General features: G+C 35.5%; 2 protein-coding genes across 2 annotated transcripts in view; one reads left to right on the forward strand and one right to left on the reverse strand.

Annotated features, from left to right (window-relative positions):
* The window catches only part of LOC136029298 (serine/arginine repetitive matrix protein 2-like), a 171,331-nt gene that overhangs the window by 140,503 nt on the left and 14,872 nt on the right, over positions 1-15,956 (reverse strand). The gene's annotated exons all lie outside the window — the stretch shown is intronic.
* LOC136029299 (lipase member H-A-like) overlaps positions 1-15,956 on the forward strand; it is a 43,400-nt gene that overhangs the window by 23,383 nt on the left and 4,061 nt on the right. The window contains exon 6 of the mRNA XM_065707564.1: positions 13,303-13,441. Coding sequence (XP_065563636.1) covers positions 13,303-13,441 — 139 coding nt within the window. The remainder of the gene's footprint in view (positions 1-13,302; positions 13,442-15,956) is intronic.

The raw sequence follows: 15,956 nt of genomic DNA on the forward strand, positions 1-15,956 counted from the left end.
AGTATGTTTCGAGCTTCCATCTGCAAAATTTACATTTTTTGCGTGTTTAATGTTTTCTTTTCCCAGGCACAACCATATCGAAACAGTTGCCCGAGAAAGTCGAATGACTGCTCATTTGAACGGAAATTAAAAGTTCCAGTCCAAATACCCAAAAAGATTGTGTCTCAGCAAAGTGCATTTTCTGCCAATTTTTGGTCCTCAACGGGCTTTTCCTCCTCAACGCCCCGCTCTTTACGCAATTTTTTTTTTACTGTTTTAAAATGTAGAGTTAAGAGAAAGAGACAAACTTTAGCGTAAAGAGCGGGGCGTTGAGGAGGAAAAGCCCCTTTCATATATGGAGTAATTTCTGTTCGTTTTAAGTTTTAATGTCGCTCCTTACTTTCTTTAAAAAAACTTGTTTTTTTTTGTTTAATTTGATGATAAGACCGAGTTGGTTCCAGTGGTAAGACATGTAGGGGACTTGTAAGTAATAATTGTCTGTTAGGCTACGATCATCTTTAGTGAAGAGGGGTTTGTAACTTTTGCTAGTTGGTGTAGCCTACCCATACTCACTGTAACCTAGAATTAAGTGTTTACGCAACGGGTACAAACGATAACGTAAAACAACGAGGCAGTTTCGTAATAGTTAATAGAGTGTAATCTATGGTATTTTGATCCTGAAAAGTTACGGATAGCTTTATAATACCAACTAGATTATATAAGATATTGTTCCAAGTCTTGATCCGTCACGATGTCTACGATTGAAAAGGATAAAGTTCAACTTGCTGCAAAGTCAATTTAGTCCCTTCTTTCGATATTCTTTTGTTATTGTTGTTTTTTCAACGCTGAGGAATAGCCTTTGATCATGTTATTACTGATAGCGTTCTTCTTTGAACATAACGTTTTAAAAGCTTCGATAGGCTGACAACTTTAGCGTTTAACCGATAGCAAAAAAAACAAAACCAAAATGTTGCTCTCGCAACACTATTCGACGAAGCCGGACAAAGGTTGCCGCAACACTTCACGTTGCTCAGGCAACATAGGTCTAGTTTCAGTTTGTCTTAAGTTTTTATATTCCACTTTACTTTCATATGAGAAAACTTGTTTGTTTTCTATTTAATTAAACCAGCCTCCCCATGCAGAAAAATTCCACCCCTGCGTAAAATTCCCCCACAAACTTTCTTGTGGTTGATTCCACCTGAAATTTCTCCCTAGCGTACTTTCATTTGAAAAGATTTTTTTCATTTAATATCTGATCGCTTTCAAATCATGCCGACAATTTCCCCCTCCCTGTATTTTTCTTCCGGAAATCATTTCGCCCCAATGGAAAGTATCCTCAGTGGAAAATTTCTCCATGGAGAATTTCTCCCACGGAAAATTCGTCCATGGAGGATTTATCTCACGCAAAAGCCTCCCGTGGAAAAATTGCCCACACAGCTCCAATCCCACTGAAAATGTCTCGGGAAAAATTCCCCCAGAACATCTTTACGTGTGAATTGGAGTGGTCAAAGTAAAAGTAATACAGATAAAGAGAATCCTGTATAGGGAATACTGAAAAATTCTTCCTGTGTAAAATTTACCGTGGAAAGCTCAAACCTAGACACTTCTCTCTCCACGGAATATATTCCTATAGAAAATCTTCTCCCACCTCACTAAAATGTCTGTATGCTTCCCAATGACAAATACTGTATATAACAATGGGTAAATTTCATGACTTAAAATACATACTCCCATGGGCTATTTGGGATCATGCTACCCCCAAAAGCTATAGTTAATTGTTCTTTCTACTATGCTGAACAAAATGTGTATCTCAAAATTTTGATTGGACGACTGTGCGGAAAAAGAGGCATAATAGGGGGGGGGTAATTGCCCTCCAAATGTTTTGGTCACTTAAAAAAGGTACTAGAATTTTTTAATTTCTTTTCGTATGAATCCTCTTCTAATCTTCTATGACCATTGATTGGATACGATCACCCCTGGGAATAACGAAAAAAATAAATAAATATGCCTCAATGACCATTCTTGTGGCGAAAAAATGAAAATTTTCACATTTTTGCAGATGGGAGTTTGAAACCTCTACAATGGGATTCTCCTATATGCTGAATCTACTGGTGTAAGTTTTCGAAAAAAAAAATCCTTGAATTTTTCGGGGTGTTTCTCCCTTTTTCGAAAATCAGGTAAATTTTCAAGATCGTAGCTTTTAATGAATAATATTAAACGTAATGAATTTTGTTTATTTGGAACTAACAAAATCCGCCAATTCTTTTGATACACCTACTGGTATCAAAATTCCGTTTTTAGAGTTTCTGTTACTATTGAGCCTGATTGCTGCGTACTCACAGTTCTGGTACTATCAGACATACCTGAAATCATTAAAATCTAGTATGGCGCTATCAAAATCGTGTAACAAAATCTTGTTTGTTATTATCAAAATGTTATTGTTATTAACAAGATATTAATTGATACTACCAAAAATTGCCCGATATTATTAAAATCTAAGGAGATGTGAAGTGGAGGCCATGGATAAAATTGCTGAGGATCTGGAAGATGCGGCTAGACGGCATAATAGTAAAATATTATACTGGCATGCTAATAAATTGAAAGCGAGTAGCCAATCCGGACTAGTCCCAGTTAAAGATAGAAATGGGGCCACAATTAGTGATAAGGAAAAAGTTAAAGAAAGATGGGTGGAACATTTTTAGAATGTGCTAAACCGAGATACAGTTGCAGGAAAAGATATAGATGAAAATGAAAAAGTTAGTGATACCTTGGATGTGAAGGAAGATTTGTTTAGTTAGGAAGAATTAGCAACAGTACTAAAAGGATTAAAAAATAATAAGGCCCCAGGTGATGATAGTATGATTAATGAGTTTCTTAAATATGGTGGCTCTGAGGTTAGGAATAAGCTACTGAATATTATGAACATGATTTTTGAAAAAGGGAAAGTACCCAATAATTTTAGGGAAACCTTAATTAAACCACTGTATAAGAAAGGTGACAAGAGTGAGTGTCGTAATTATCGAGACGTTAGTCTGGTCTCTGTAGGTAGCAAATTACTGAGTAATATGATACTTTTTAGACTGAGAGATGCTGTAGACAAAGTTTTAAGGGAAGAACAATGCGATTTTAGAAAAGGTAGAGGATGTGTCGACCATGTTTTCACTCTTAGGTTAATAATTGAGAAGTCCCTTCGTTGTCAAACACCTTTGATCCTCAGTTTTATCGATTATGAACAAGCTTTAGATTCCGTTGATAGAAGAGCGTTAACAAAGGTCTTATCGTTATATGGTATACCAAAAAAGTACATTAAAGTAATTTGCGCTATTTACGAGAATAATACTGTTGCGGTTAAGGTAGGAAATGAGGTTAGCAACTGGTTTTGTATTAAATCAGGAGTTAAGCAGAGTTGTGTTCTATCCCCTTTTAGATGGATCATTTTGATGGACTTCGTCTTAAGGAGCATATGGAATCAAATGGGGAGGAAGAACGCTCCTGGACCTAGATTATGCTGATGATTTAAGCATATTAGATGAAAGTGTGAGCAAAATGAATGAATTTTTAGAGGTTTTACGAGTTCAGGGTGCTAAAATAGGCTTGAAAATTAATGTTAAGAAGACTAAGTCACTAAGGCTAGGAATAAGTGAAGATGAACGGGTGACATTAGGTAATGAAAAGATTGATCAGGTTGGGAGCTTCAGTTATCTTGGTAGTATTATTAGTAAAGATGGTGGGAGCAGTGAAGATGTTAAAAGTAGAATAGCTAAGGCTCAGGCTGTTTTTTTCACAGTTAAAAAAAGTTTGGAAGAATAGAAAGATAAGTCTACAAACCAAGATCAGAATATTGGAAGCTACAGTGATGACAGTGGTCAAATATGGCTCTGAAGCATGGGCACTCCGAAAAGCAGATGAAGATTTACTACATGTTTTCCAGAGAAATTGCCTACGGATTGTTCTGGGTAACCGGCTGACTGACCGTATTTCAAACAGTAGGTTGTACGAAAAGTGTGGTTCAATCCCGCTTTCTGGGGCTATAATGAAAGAAAGGTTGAGATGGCTAGGCCACGTTCTACGGATGAAGGATGACGGATTACCGAAGATTGTCCTTTTTGGCCAACCGTCTGGGGCTAAAGCAGGTCGTCCTTATCTGGGTTGGGAGGATGTCATAAATAAAGATTTAAGGAAATGGGAACTTCTTGGGAGGGTGTAAAGAGGGAGGCTTTAAATAGATTAGGTTGGAGGAGGAGCGTGCGTAGCTGTGTTGGCCTCAGGCGGCTTGGTGCTGCAGTGAGTTATTAGTAGTAGTAGTAGTAGTAGCATGTTGCTATAAAAATCATGTCTGGTATTATCAAAATCTGATATTATCAAACAACATGTGCTGCATTCCCAAAATATTACATATTACCAAACCCTTTCTATTACTATTAACCTGTTGTCAGACATAATTAAAATTCTCTTTGGTATTATCAAAGTCTCACATGGTATTTGATAAAAGTGCACGATTTTGATAAAACAGCACTATGAGCACAGATTACCAATCCAATGAGCCCCCTCCAAAATTTATGCAGCCACCCTTTCTAGAAAACCTTGTATGCCCCGAAGGCGCAACATACAATCGGTGCCATGAGGGCTATGGGGGGGAGTGTTGTTATCCTCAAAATGATAATTTCTGGACCTTTTATTAAGGCTGAACAAAATGGCCATCTCAAAATTTTGAATGGATGTGTGTGGAGAAATGATTAGTATGGAGGGCTTGGTTACCCTCCAGTCGCTTTCAACTATTCAAAGGGTACTAGAACTTCTGATTACCAATCCAACGAGCCCTTTCCAAGGTCTATTCGAACAACATTTCTATAAGAACCCTATATGCTCCCAGAGCATAACTTATAACCCTTTCCCTGAGGGCTGAGGGGGTGGTGTGTCACCTTCAAAGACACAATTTCCAGACCTTTCAACTAGTCTGAATAGAATGGCTATCTAAAAATTTTGATCGGATGGGTTTGGAAAAATGACTGCAAAGGGGTCTGATTGCCCTCCAATCACTTTTGAGGATTGAAAAAGGCACTAGCCCTTTCAATTTTCAATCAAAAGAGCTGCTTATGAGGTTTCTATAACAGCTCCTCATAAAGAAAGTGCCATAGTCTAAAGCCCCCCCCCCCAAAAAAAAAAAAATTATATATATATAATAAGTTGGGCCCAGGCCGCTCTTTACTTGCGCTGCCTGTAATAATATCAGACAAGTTTTGATACTAGCAGAAAATACTTTGTACATATCAAGCAAGATTTTGCTAGTAGATTGGGAGATCAGAAGTGTTTTTGGTCTTTTCTGACAAGATTTGGTAATGACAAACCAGACTTGATAATACCATGTACGATTTTGACAATTATTGACCAGATTTGGTAATACCAGAATGACTATCATAGCAGGATGCTAGATTTTGATAATTTCAGCTAGTACCAGAAAATAATTTGTTTGTTTCATGAACATATTTTGATAATACCATACAAGATCTTTTTTTATTTAAGTTATTATTTTTCATTTTATTTTTTTATTTATTTTTTTGTTTTGTTTCATTTATTTTTATTTACTTTTTATCTTTATTTATTTATTTTTGTACCTTTATGTTATTTATTATTACTTATTTTTATTATTATTATTATACTTTTTCTATGTTTATTTTATTATTTTTACGGTTTTGATAGCACCATATTAAGATTTTGGTCATAGCAGGCACGGCTTGATAGTTTCAGAAAACAATTTATTAATGTTAGGTAAAATTTTGATAATGCCATGCAAAGTTTTTTTAATAGCTTGCAAGATTTGATGATACCATGTAAGGTTTTGGTAATATCATAGAGGGTTCTCATTATACGAGTTGAGATTTTGATAATATAATTCAAACTGTTTCATGATGTCAGACAAGATTTTGATAATATCATGTAAAAGTTCGGTAATTTGACAGTTCTATGTTAGATTTTGGTAATAGCAGACACAGTTTTGATAACATCAGGTCATATTTTGCCAATATTAGGCACGTTTTGATAGTACCATTAAGATGTTTTTGTTAATGTTAGGTAATATTTTGGTAATACTATTCAAGATTTTGTTAATAAATTGCAAGATTTTGGTAATATCATGCAAAATTTTTATATCATAAAGGGTTCTCATTATACCATGTGATGTGTGCGAAAAATGTTTGATAATTCCACACCACAAGATTTTGGTAATACTTGGCAAGATTTATTGTAGTATCAAACATGATTCTGATAGCACCATGCTAGATTTTATTAATGTCGTGCAAGGTTTTGATAACCCTTGGTATGATTTTAATAATAACAGACAGAAATTAATGGCACAAAGCTAGATTTTGATTATATCAGATAGTACCAGAAAATATTTTGTTTAATGTCGGCTAGGATTTTGATAATACCCTGGATAAATTTTTTGATAACTTGTAAGGTTTTGATAGCGCCAGAGAAGATTCTCATAATATCTAACAAGATTTTGATAATACAAAAAATTGTTTTACCTAGCAAGATTCTGTAATATCATATAAGACTTTGACATTGCAATGCAAGATGTTTGATAATATCAGACAAGTTTTGATCACATTTAACAAGATTTTGATAATCTTGATAATAGCAGACACAATTTTGATAGCACTATGTTAAATTTATTAATGACGGTCATAATTTTGATAGCAACATATCAGATTTTGGTAAGAGTAAACACGTTTTGATAGTACTAGATAACATCCTGTTAATGTCAGTTGAGATTTTGATAATGCTTGTAAGATTTTATTGATAACTTGCAAGATTTTGATAATACAATGTAAGGTTTTGATAGTATCATAGAGGATTCTCATTATACCAGTCGAGAATTTGATGATGCCATGCAAGATGTTTGATAATATCTGATAAGATTTTGATAAACCAAAGGAAATTTTAGTACTACTTGGCAAGATTTTGGTAATCATAGTAATAGTACGAAATTTGATAGGACTATGCTAAACTTTGATAAAAGCAGACATGAATTTGATAACACAATTTCAGATTTTGACATTATCAAACACGTTTAGATAGTACTAGAAAATATTTTGTTGATATCAGGTAAGATTTTGATAATACCATAAAGGATTTTGTTAATAACTTGCAATACCTCGATAATACTGCAAAAGGTTGTGATAATGCCATGCCGGGTTTGTTCAATACGGTGCAAGATATCATTTTTTAGATATTTCATTTTTTAATTAAAAAAAAACAATAAAGTTTTTTATTGTTTTAAAAAGTAGAGCTGTGACAACGAGTCAAACAGAGCGAGGTGTTGCGGAGGGGATAACCCTTCTAATGTACGGAATAATTTCTGTTCGTTTTAAGTTTTGAAGTCGCTCCTTACTTGCAGTTAAAAAACTTGTTTTTTATTTAAATTCCAAAATTTTTTTAATTAATGCATGTTTTGATTTTGGCTTACCGCATGGTTCAACTTTTTTTTACATATTTTTTTATTAGTCATTAATATACGTAACTTACGAATTAATTAACGTAACAAACTTCTATATTTGTATATTTTTATCACGTATATGAGGGTGTTCACCCTCTCGTCAATACCTCGCTCTTTACACTAAAGCTTTAATTTTGTCCCAATTCTTTAAGAATGACCCCTAAATCCCTAGAATAAATAGTTGAAATTACTAAGAATAATTTAGTAAAAAGAGCAAAGTATTGCATAGGAGACGAACCCCCTTATATACTTAATATTTTATGCTCGTTCTATATTTAATATTTTAAGTGTTAATGCTGCTCATTACTTCCAATTGCAAAAAAACATTTATTTATTTTCTCATTATTTTCTTTCTAAATAATGCTAGAAAATCCTGCGCCCTCTTTATGGAAATTATCCTCCCGCGTAACCACCTCCCCCCTGCTCCCCCACCCCAAAACGGAAAAGTCCCCCTGAAAATGACTAAAGTTCCCAATAACTATTACTATATGTAAACAATGGTGAAAGTTTGTAACTGCAGCCCCTCCCTTGGGACTGTGGGGGATTTAGTCGTCCCCAAAGACATATTTATTAGGTTTTTCAACTATGCTGAACAAAATGTCTATCTCAAAATTTTGATCCAAAGACTTTGGAAAAAAAGAAAGTGGGAGGGGGCCTAGGTGCCCTCTGATTCTTTTGGTCACTTAAAAAGGGCACTAAAACTTTTAATTTCCATTAGAATCAGCCCTCTTGCGACATTCTAGAACCACTGGGTCGATACGATCAGCCCTGGAAAAAAAACACGCATCCGTGATCTGTCTCCTAGCAAAAAATTCTAAATTCCACATTTTTGTAGATAGGAGCTTGAAACTTCTACAGTAGGGTTTTCCGATGGACTGAGTCTGATGGTGTGATTTTCTTGAAGATTCTATGACTTTTAGAGGGTGTTTCCCCTATTTTCTAAAATGAGGTAAATTTTCTCAGGCTCGTATCTTTTGGTGGGTAAGACTAAACTTGATGAAACTTATATATTTAAAATCAGCATAAAAATGCGTGATCTGTCTTCTAGCAAAAAATTCCACATTTTTGTAGATAGGAGCTTGAAACTTATACAGTAGGGTTTTCTGATGCACTGTATCTGATGGTGTGATTTTCGTCACACCAATGACTTTTAGAAGGTGTTTTCCCTATTTTCCAAAATAAGGCAAATTTTCTCAGGCTCGTAACTTTTCATGGGTGAGATTAAAATTTATGAAACTTATTTATTTAAAGTCAGCATAAAAATACAATTCTTTTGATGTAACTCTTGGTATCAAACTTCCGTTCTTTAGGGTTTCTGCTACTATTGAGGCGGGTCGCTCCTTACTACAGTTCTTTACCACGAACTGTTTGAAACGACTCAAATATAAGGACCGTTGAATTTGAATGAGAAGTATTTAAAAAAAAAAACCTGCGATTTTAGCGTAAAAAGCAAGGGTTGAGCAAGGGGCAGCCCCCTTATTTTTTTCAAAATTAATTTCAATTCTGTTTCAGTATCATCACCAATTAAAACAGGCTTTCCAAACTGCAAGTCCTTTCCTATCTTTTTTTCGCATTTTTTTTTATTTTGTTTTTTTCTTATGCTATTCCTGTCTGTATAACCTCTTAAACTTTGATAGCCAGTTTCATAACTAAAAATGTCGGAATATCTTTCATTTCCATGTCCATGTATAATGAACCCTCCAGGGCTCTTTTAATGGTATTGTGTGTAAAAAAAAAGGTAAAGGATATAAAGGATATAAAAGTATTGTGTGTACCTAATAATCGATCACTCCTCACATTCTAAGCCAATAAATTATTTTTCGTTCCAATTGCTGTGACACGGAGAATGACTTTATAACAACGTAATGTAAACAAATAAAATGTTTACGAATTTTTCTTGATTTTCAATCTTGGATTTTACATTATTTACAATTCTACATGATTACTTAATTCGTTTGTATCACCTTCAACACGTATATGTTTCGCTGAAACTTTTTACTATTTAAAAAAATAGAGTTTAGAGAAAGAGTCAAACTTTAGCGTGAAGAGCGGGGCGTTGAGGAGGAAAAACCCCTATCATATACGAAGTCATTTCTGTTCGTTTTAAGTTTTAATGTCGATACTTACTTTCAGTTGAAAAAACCTGTTTTTTTTATTTAATTACCATAAGGGCTTATTTCTTAGTTACATTTTTATATTTCTGAGTTACATTCTTGAATGGTTAGAATATTTTACATTATTGAACAATATTAGAATATTGTTACACTGCTCTGTCTGCGCTCCCTTCTCAGTGTTCAGTTTAGGATACAGGAAATCTCTTGTTGCTGCAAATTCTATTTTCTTGGTACACCAAACTTATTATAGGATAGTCTATCTAACTAAAGGCTGCTTTATGACTCCTTGTACTTTTGTTTTCGAGATTTGGCCAGTATCACTCCTACGGTTTTTTATGGCACTTGGTATTAACCAAGTGACATATAGCAGTCGCCAATTCTGTCGGTCTGTCTGTCTGTCTGTCGGTCTGTCGGTCTGTCTGTCTGTCCCGGTTTTGCTACTTTAGGCACTTCCAGGTAAGCTAGGACGATGAAATTTGGCAAGCGTATCAGGGACCGGACCAGATTAAATTAGAAATAGTCGTTTTCCCGATTTGACCATCTGGGGGGGAGTGGGGGCCCGGTTAATTCGCAAAAAATAGAAAAAATGAAGTATTTTTAACTTATCAGCGGGTATTTGGATCTTAATGAAATTTGATGTTTGGAATGATATTGTGTCTTAGAGCTCTTATTTTAATCCCGACCGGATCTGATGACATTGGGGGGAGTTGGAGGGGGAAAACCTAAAGTCCCGGTTTTGCTACTTTAGGCACTTCCAGGTAAGCTAGGACGATGAAATTTGGCAAGCGTATCAGGGACCGGACCAGATTAAATTAGAAATAGTCGTTTTCCCGATTTGACCATCTGGGGGGGGGGGGAGAAGGGGTCGGTTAATTCGGAAAAATAGAAAAAATGAAGTATTTTTAACTTATGAGCGGGTGATTGGATCTTAATGAAATTTGATGTTTGGAATGATATTGTGTCTTAGAGCTCTTATTTTTAATCCCGACTGGGTCTGATGACATTGGGGGGAGTTGGAGGGGGAAACCTAAAATCTTGGAAAACACTTAGAGTAGAGGGATCGGGATGAAACTTGATGGGAAAAATAAGCGCAAGTCCCAGATACATGATTGACATAATCGGAACTTATTTGCTCTCTTTGGGGTAGTTGGGAGGGGGGGAGTAAGTCTTAAAAATTAGAAAAATGAGGTATTTTTAACTTATGAGCGGGTGATTGGATCTTAATGAAATTTGATGTTTGGAATGATATTGTGTCTCAGAGCTCTTATTTTAAATCCCGACTGGGTCTGATGACATTGGGGGGAGTTGGAGGGGGGAAACCTAAAATCTTGGAAAACACTTAGAGTAGAGGGATCGGGATGAAACTTGATGGGAAAAATAAGCGCAAGTCCCAGATACATGATTGACATAATCGGAACTTATTTGCTCTCTTTGGGGTAGTTGGGAGGGGGGGAGTAAGTCTTAAAAATTAGAAAAATGAGGTATTTTCAACTTACGAACGGGTGATCGGATCTCAATGAAATTTGATGTTTAGAAGGATATCGTGTCTTAGAGCTCTTATTTTAAATCCCGACCGGATCTGGTGATGGGGGCGGGGAGTTGGGAGGGGGAAACCTAAAACTTGGAAAACACTTAGAGTGGAGGGATCGGGATGAAACATGGTGGGAAAAATAAACATAAGTCCTAGATAGATGATTGACATAAACGGAACGGATCCGCTCTCTTTTGGGTAGTTGGGGGGGGGGGGGGTTAATTCTGAAAAATTAGAAAAAATGAGGTATTTTTAACTTACGAATGGGTGATTGGATCTCCATGAAATTTGATTTTTAGAAGGATATCGTGGCTCAAAGCTCTTATTTTAAATCCTGACCGGATCTGGTGACATTGGGGGAAGTTTGGGGTGGGGAGACCTAAAATGATGGGAAACCCTTAGATTGGAAGGATTGGGATGAAACTTGGTTGGAAAAATAAGCAAAAGTCTTGCATACGTAATTTACATAATTGGAATGGATCCGCTCAATTGCGGGGGGGGGGGGGGTAATTCTGAAAAATAAGAAAAATAACGTATTTTTAACTTACGAAGGAGTGATCGGATCTTCATGAAACTTCATATTTAGAAGGACCTCGTAACTCTGATATCTTATTTTAAATCTCAACCGGATCAAACGTAATTGGGGGGGGGGGGGGCAGTTGGGGGGACCGGAAATCTTAGAAAATACTTAAAGCGGTGAGATCAGGATGAAACTGGATGGGAAGAATAGAAACCTGTCTAAGATACGTGACTGACATAACTGGACCGGATCTGCTCTCTTTGGTGGAATTGGGAGGGGGGAGGTAATTTTGAAAATTGAGGTATTTGTAACTTACGAAAGGGTGACCAGATCTTAATGAAATTTGATATTTAGAAGGATCTTGTGCTATAAAGTTTAACTTTAGGTTCTGACCTTCTCACAAGTGCCAAATGAGCTCTTGGCTCTTGGCTCTTCCGACCTCGTCCAAATGAGCTCTTGGCTCTTCCGACCTCGTACCATATGAGCTCTCGGCTCTTCCGACCTCGTCACAAGTGCCATATGAGCTCTTAGCTCTTGTTTTAATGTTTTTTTCTTGTCTTCTTTTTTATCATTACCCTACATTTTCAACACTAATAGTGGCTCTTTTAAGAGACACTTTCTGCTACTATCGTATTGCTTAAGTAGCTTTGTTTTCTTTTTAAATATTTTTGCTGCTCCAGTGGAACTGGGTTGCATGCTAGATCATGCTGGGATCATACTAGAAGGAAGTGGGTTATCCTGAATGTTCAATTTTATACCTCAATAGCAATATTGGGCTGAATTGCTTTACTTCCTACTGACTCTAAGGCTCCTTGGCCACCGGCTAGGATAAGACCTGGTAAATTTTATTTCTTTGGTCAAAAATCTCTCAGGGAATAATTTTAACCGCAGTCTTGGAACGTGACGGTCTTGGTATGTCAGGCCAAATCATTTTATTTTTGTGTATCATCGTCGACTGTACTTCTTAAGTAATTAAAGCATGCCAAATAGGTTGCTTAAAAGCACAGAATCTATGAATGTTGAAAGACTCATAGCATCTATCTTAGGTTACATGATTTTTGCGGACTGTTAAAATGATGTTACACATGTTGAAGACCTATATTGTCTGAATTTAAATTCGCACTCTGTTTAGCGGGATCGTGTGTTATGTTTTCAGGAAACTGAGCTCAAGATCAGAAAAGCAATAGTAGTTCAAGTTATTTTTGCTTGTTTTGCAAATATTTACTTGTATTTTCTTTCATGCCACCCGGAAGCATGTTTCTTTTATGTAATACTAATTCTTTACTGTGAGTATTTATTTCAATTGTCCTATCTCATCACATCACATAAGCTCCGTCATCTTTCCTCTATATTGTTCTCTAATTTTTTAAATCTATCCTTGATTCGTGTTCCCCATCTCCTTTTTGAATCGTTGCCTTGAAATGTCGACAAGTCTTGTCTTTTTGATTTAAAAAATAAAATTCGGCACACTTTAAACTGTGATACAAAATATTTTCTTATTTGACTTGTAGCAATTATATAAAGATAAATGTAAAACGCAGTAGAAAACAGCAAAAAAACTTTAATGTCTGCTTTGCTTAGCTAACTTTTAGTTAATTTCATTTAGCAATATTTAGTTTATCTCCGTTTTTTCGTTATTTTAGCTTCTCTTATTTTCCAGGACTTATCGAAGCTGTTTGTAGCCACAATGCTGCAATAATTCATTTTATGAATTCTATTGGTTCAAATCAGTTTGTAGCTAAGTCTTGTAGAAAACCCTCTTCAAGGACAGAACTTATGGGAGAGAATGCTTCAGCCAAGTAAGAAATATATGATAGTTTCAGGTCAAATATAAAGAAAAAATGAAAGCACATTTCTGGTGGGTTAACACAGCGACTAGATAGATGGACAGATAATTTGTTGGTGAATTAGCAACAAATCTATTTAAAATCCATGGTAAAAAGTGGTAGCGTCGAAAAAATTCGTGATCCAGATATTTACAAAATTCATAAATATATTTTACCAGCAATGATATGTTGAATCAGTCAAAACATTGAGACGAATAATAAGAGATGGAATATGTATTTTTCCCTTGTATCTAAGGCTTACCATAACAAGACCTGTCGGTAAGAATATAGCAATTTATGAATAACATGTGTTTCCCCCCAAAAACGACATTGTTCGGGTTACAACCTCACACAACACGCATTGATAGGGTAACTTCCTGACCCCTTATCCTGTCTAAGCATCATATTCCCCCTTTTTATCTATTTATTATGACCGAATGAAGGAATGATTTTTTATTGAGAGGCAGTGGAGGGTTAGCAACACCTAATAGCGATCTAGCATGTGATTTGCAACGTTTTTTAAATTGTATTTAGTAATGTCTAAATTTTTTTCTACGTGATAGAATATCATTTTCCATTACTCCTAGAAGGTTATGAAAAAAACTACCGCATAGAGATCGCTCACATCATAAAAATTTCCTTAGGGATAAAACAATCATATTTCCATTTTTTTTCATTCAAAGCTGACAGACTGACGTTTAAAAATTAGAACCCAAACTAATTTGTTTAGCACATACCACAAATATCTACCACAGAAAAATATCCCTTGTTTGTGACTATCCTGTATACCTTCCAGGGACAGATGCCCCTTTATTTATGATTTTTTTTAAATATCTACCAGACAGTTTGTATATGACCTCACAAACCATATATTAACCTCTTTGTTTCCCTTTCTGAATTCAAAATTTTGTAAATCTTTGACAGAAATATATTAAAAGCAAAATTGACCATCTTATTGAGGGGTTTCTTAATAAGTCCAACGAAGAGGTATTTAATTAAATAGATTTGGAAGATATATGTTCAAGAACTAATGAACCAGCATATCAAGCCCTTCCACAGAAGAATGGACGATATGGTTCGTGTCACAACCCTGCTATAACGAGCCAATTCGAAACCGACCCGCCTGTCACTCCTGCTACAAACCAATTATTTAGCAGTGAAATACAAGATTTAGAATACTTTTGAGTCCCATCAAATAATTTAGTGCAGGATTTGTCAACTACCGATCAAGCTAATGTCTGGGGAAAGAACTGATTTTAAATCAAGTCTGGGGGAAAGAACCTAATAACGAAATTGTTTAGTTAATACAGGGGGAAACTTTTTAAGAAATAAAAAATATACGTTTAAGCTATATTTAAGTTCGCCCCGGTTGATCCTTGGTTTTTTAGCCAGGAGAAATTACAGAGGGGTTAAGAAATACTTTAGAGGAACTGGTTCAAAAAATAAAAAAGGAAGAAAATAAAGGTCTATGTGTTCATCTTGCTGTCCATGTTGTATTCTCTAAAGAGGGAAGAGAAAACCAAAAACTGGTTTTACATTCCAGAAAACTTTTCATGAAAACCCGAATATTAAGGAAGTTTTAGATAATTGTAAATAAAACAGCTGAAAAATACTCTGAAAACGGGTGTGGGTTTACCATAAGCGGGAGCGGCGGGTTAAAGTTAAGTTCAACATGCACTGACAGTAGGTATCCCATTGGCTGGAACGGGCCCCAAGTCTTCCTTTCACTAAAAAAAAAAAAAACAAAAAACAATTGATTTATCCTTTCAGGAAGATAACGAGTGTCATAAATGCCCAGTTTTGGCGGTCAGACATTAAATTTTTTTTCGTAAAGCAAAGAGCAAGAACCAGCTTTTAGCTTTGAACGAAGCGGGGTCGGAACAACTGTCAAAAGGCCAAAAAAAAACCATTTGGTTTTATTGTCTATAAACTTTTTAAAGATTCATATTTATATTACCTTTTGTCAAACAGTTCGTGGTAACGAACTGTAGTAAGGAGCGACCCGGCTCAATAGTAACCGAAACTCTAAAAATAGAATTTTGATACCAATAGTTACATCAAAAGAATTGTATTTTAATGTTGATTTTAAATATATAAGTTTCATCAAGTTTAGTCTTGCCCATCTAAAGTTACGAGCCTGAGAAAATTTGCGTCATTTTAGAAAATAGGGGAAAACAACCCCTAAAAGTCATACAATATGAACGAAAATCATACCATCGCATTCAGCGTATTAAAGAACCCCACTGTAGAAGTTTCAAGCTCCTATATACAAAAACGTGGATATTGGTATTTTTTGCCAGAAGACCGATCACGGGTGCGTGTTTTTTTTTCCAGGGGTGATCGTATCGACCCAGTAGTCCTAGAATGTTGCAAGAGGGCTCATTTTAACGAAAAGTAAAAGTTCTAGTGCTCTTTTTAAGTGACTAAAAAAATTGGAGAGCATCTAGGCCCCCTCCCACGCTCATCTTTTCCCCTATGTTACTGGATC

This window comes from Artemia franciscana, chromosome 7 (genome assembly GCF_032884065.1).
Source record: "Artemia franciscana chromosome 7, ASM3288406v1, whole genome shotgun sequence".
Lineage (NCBI taxonomy): Eukaryota > Metazoa > Arthropoda > Branchiopoda > Anostraca > Artemiidae > Artemia > Artemia franciscana.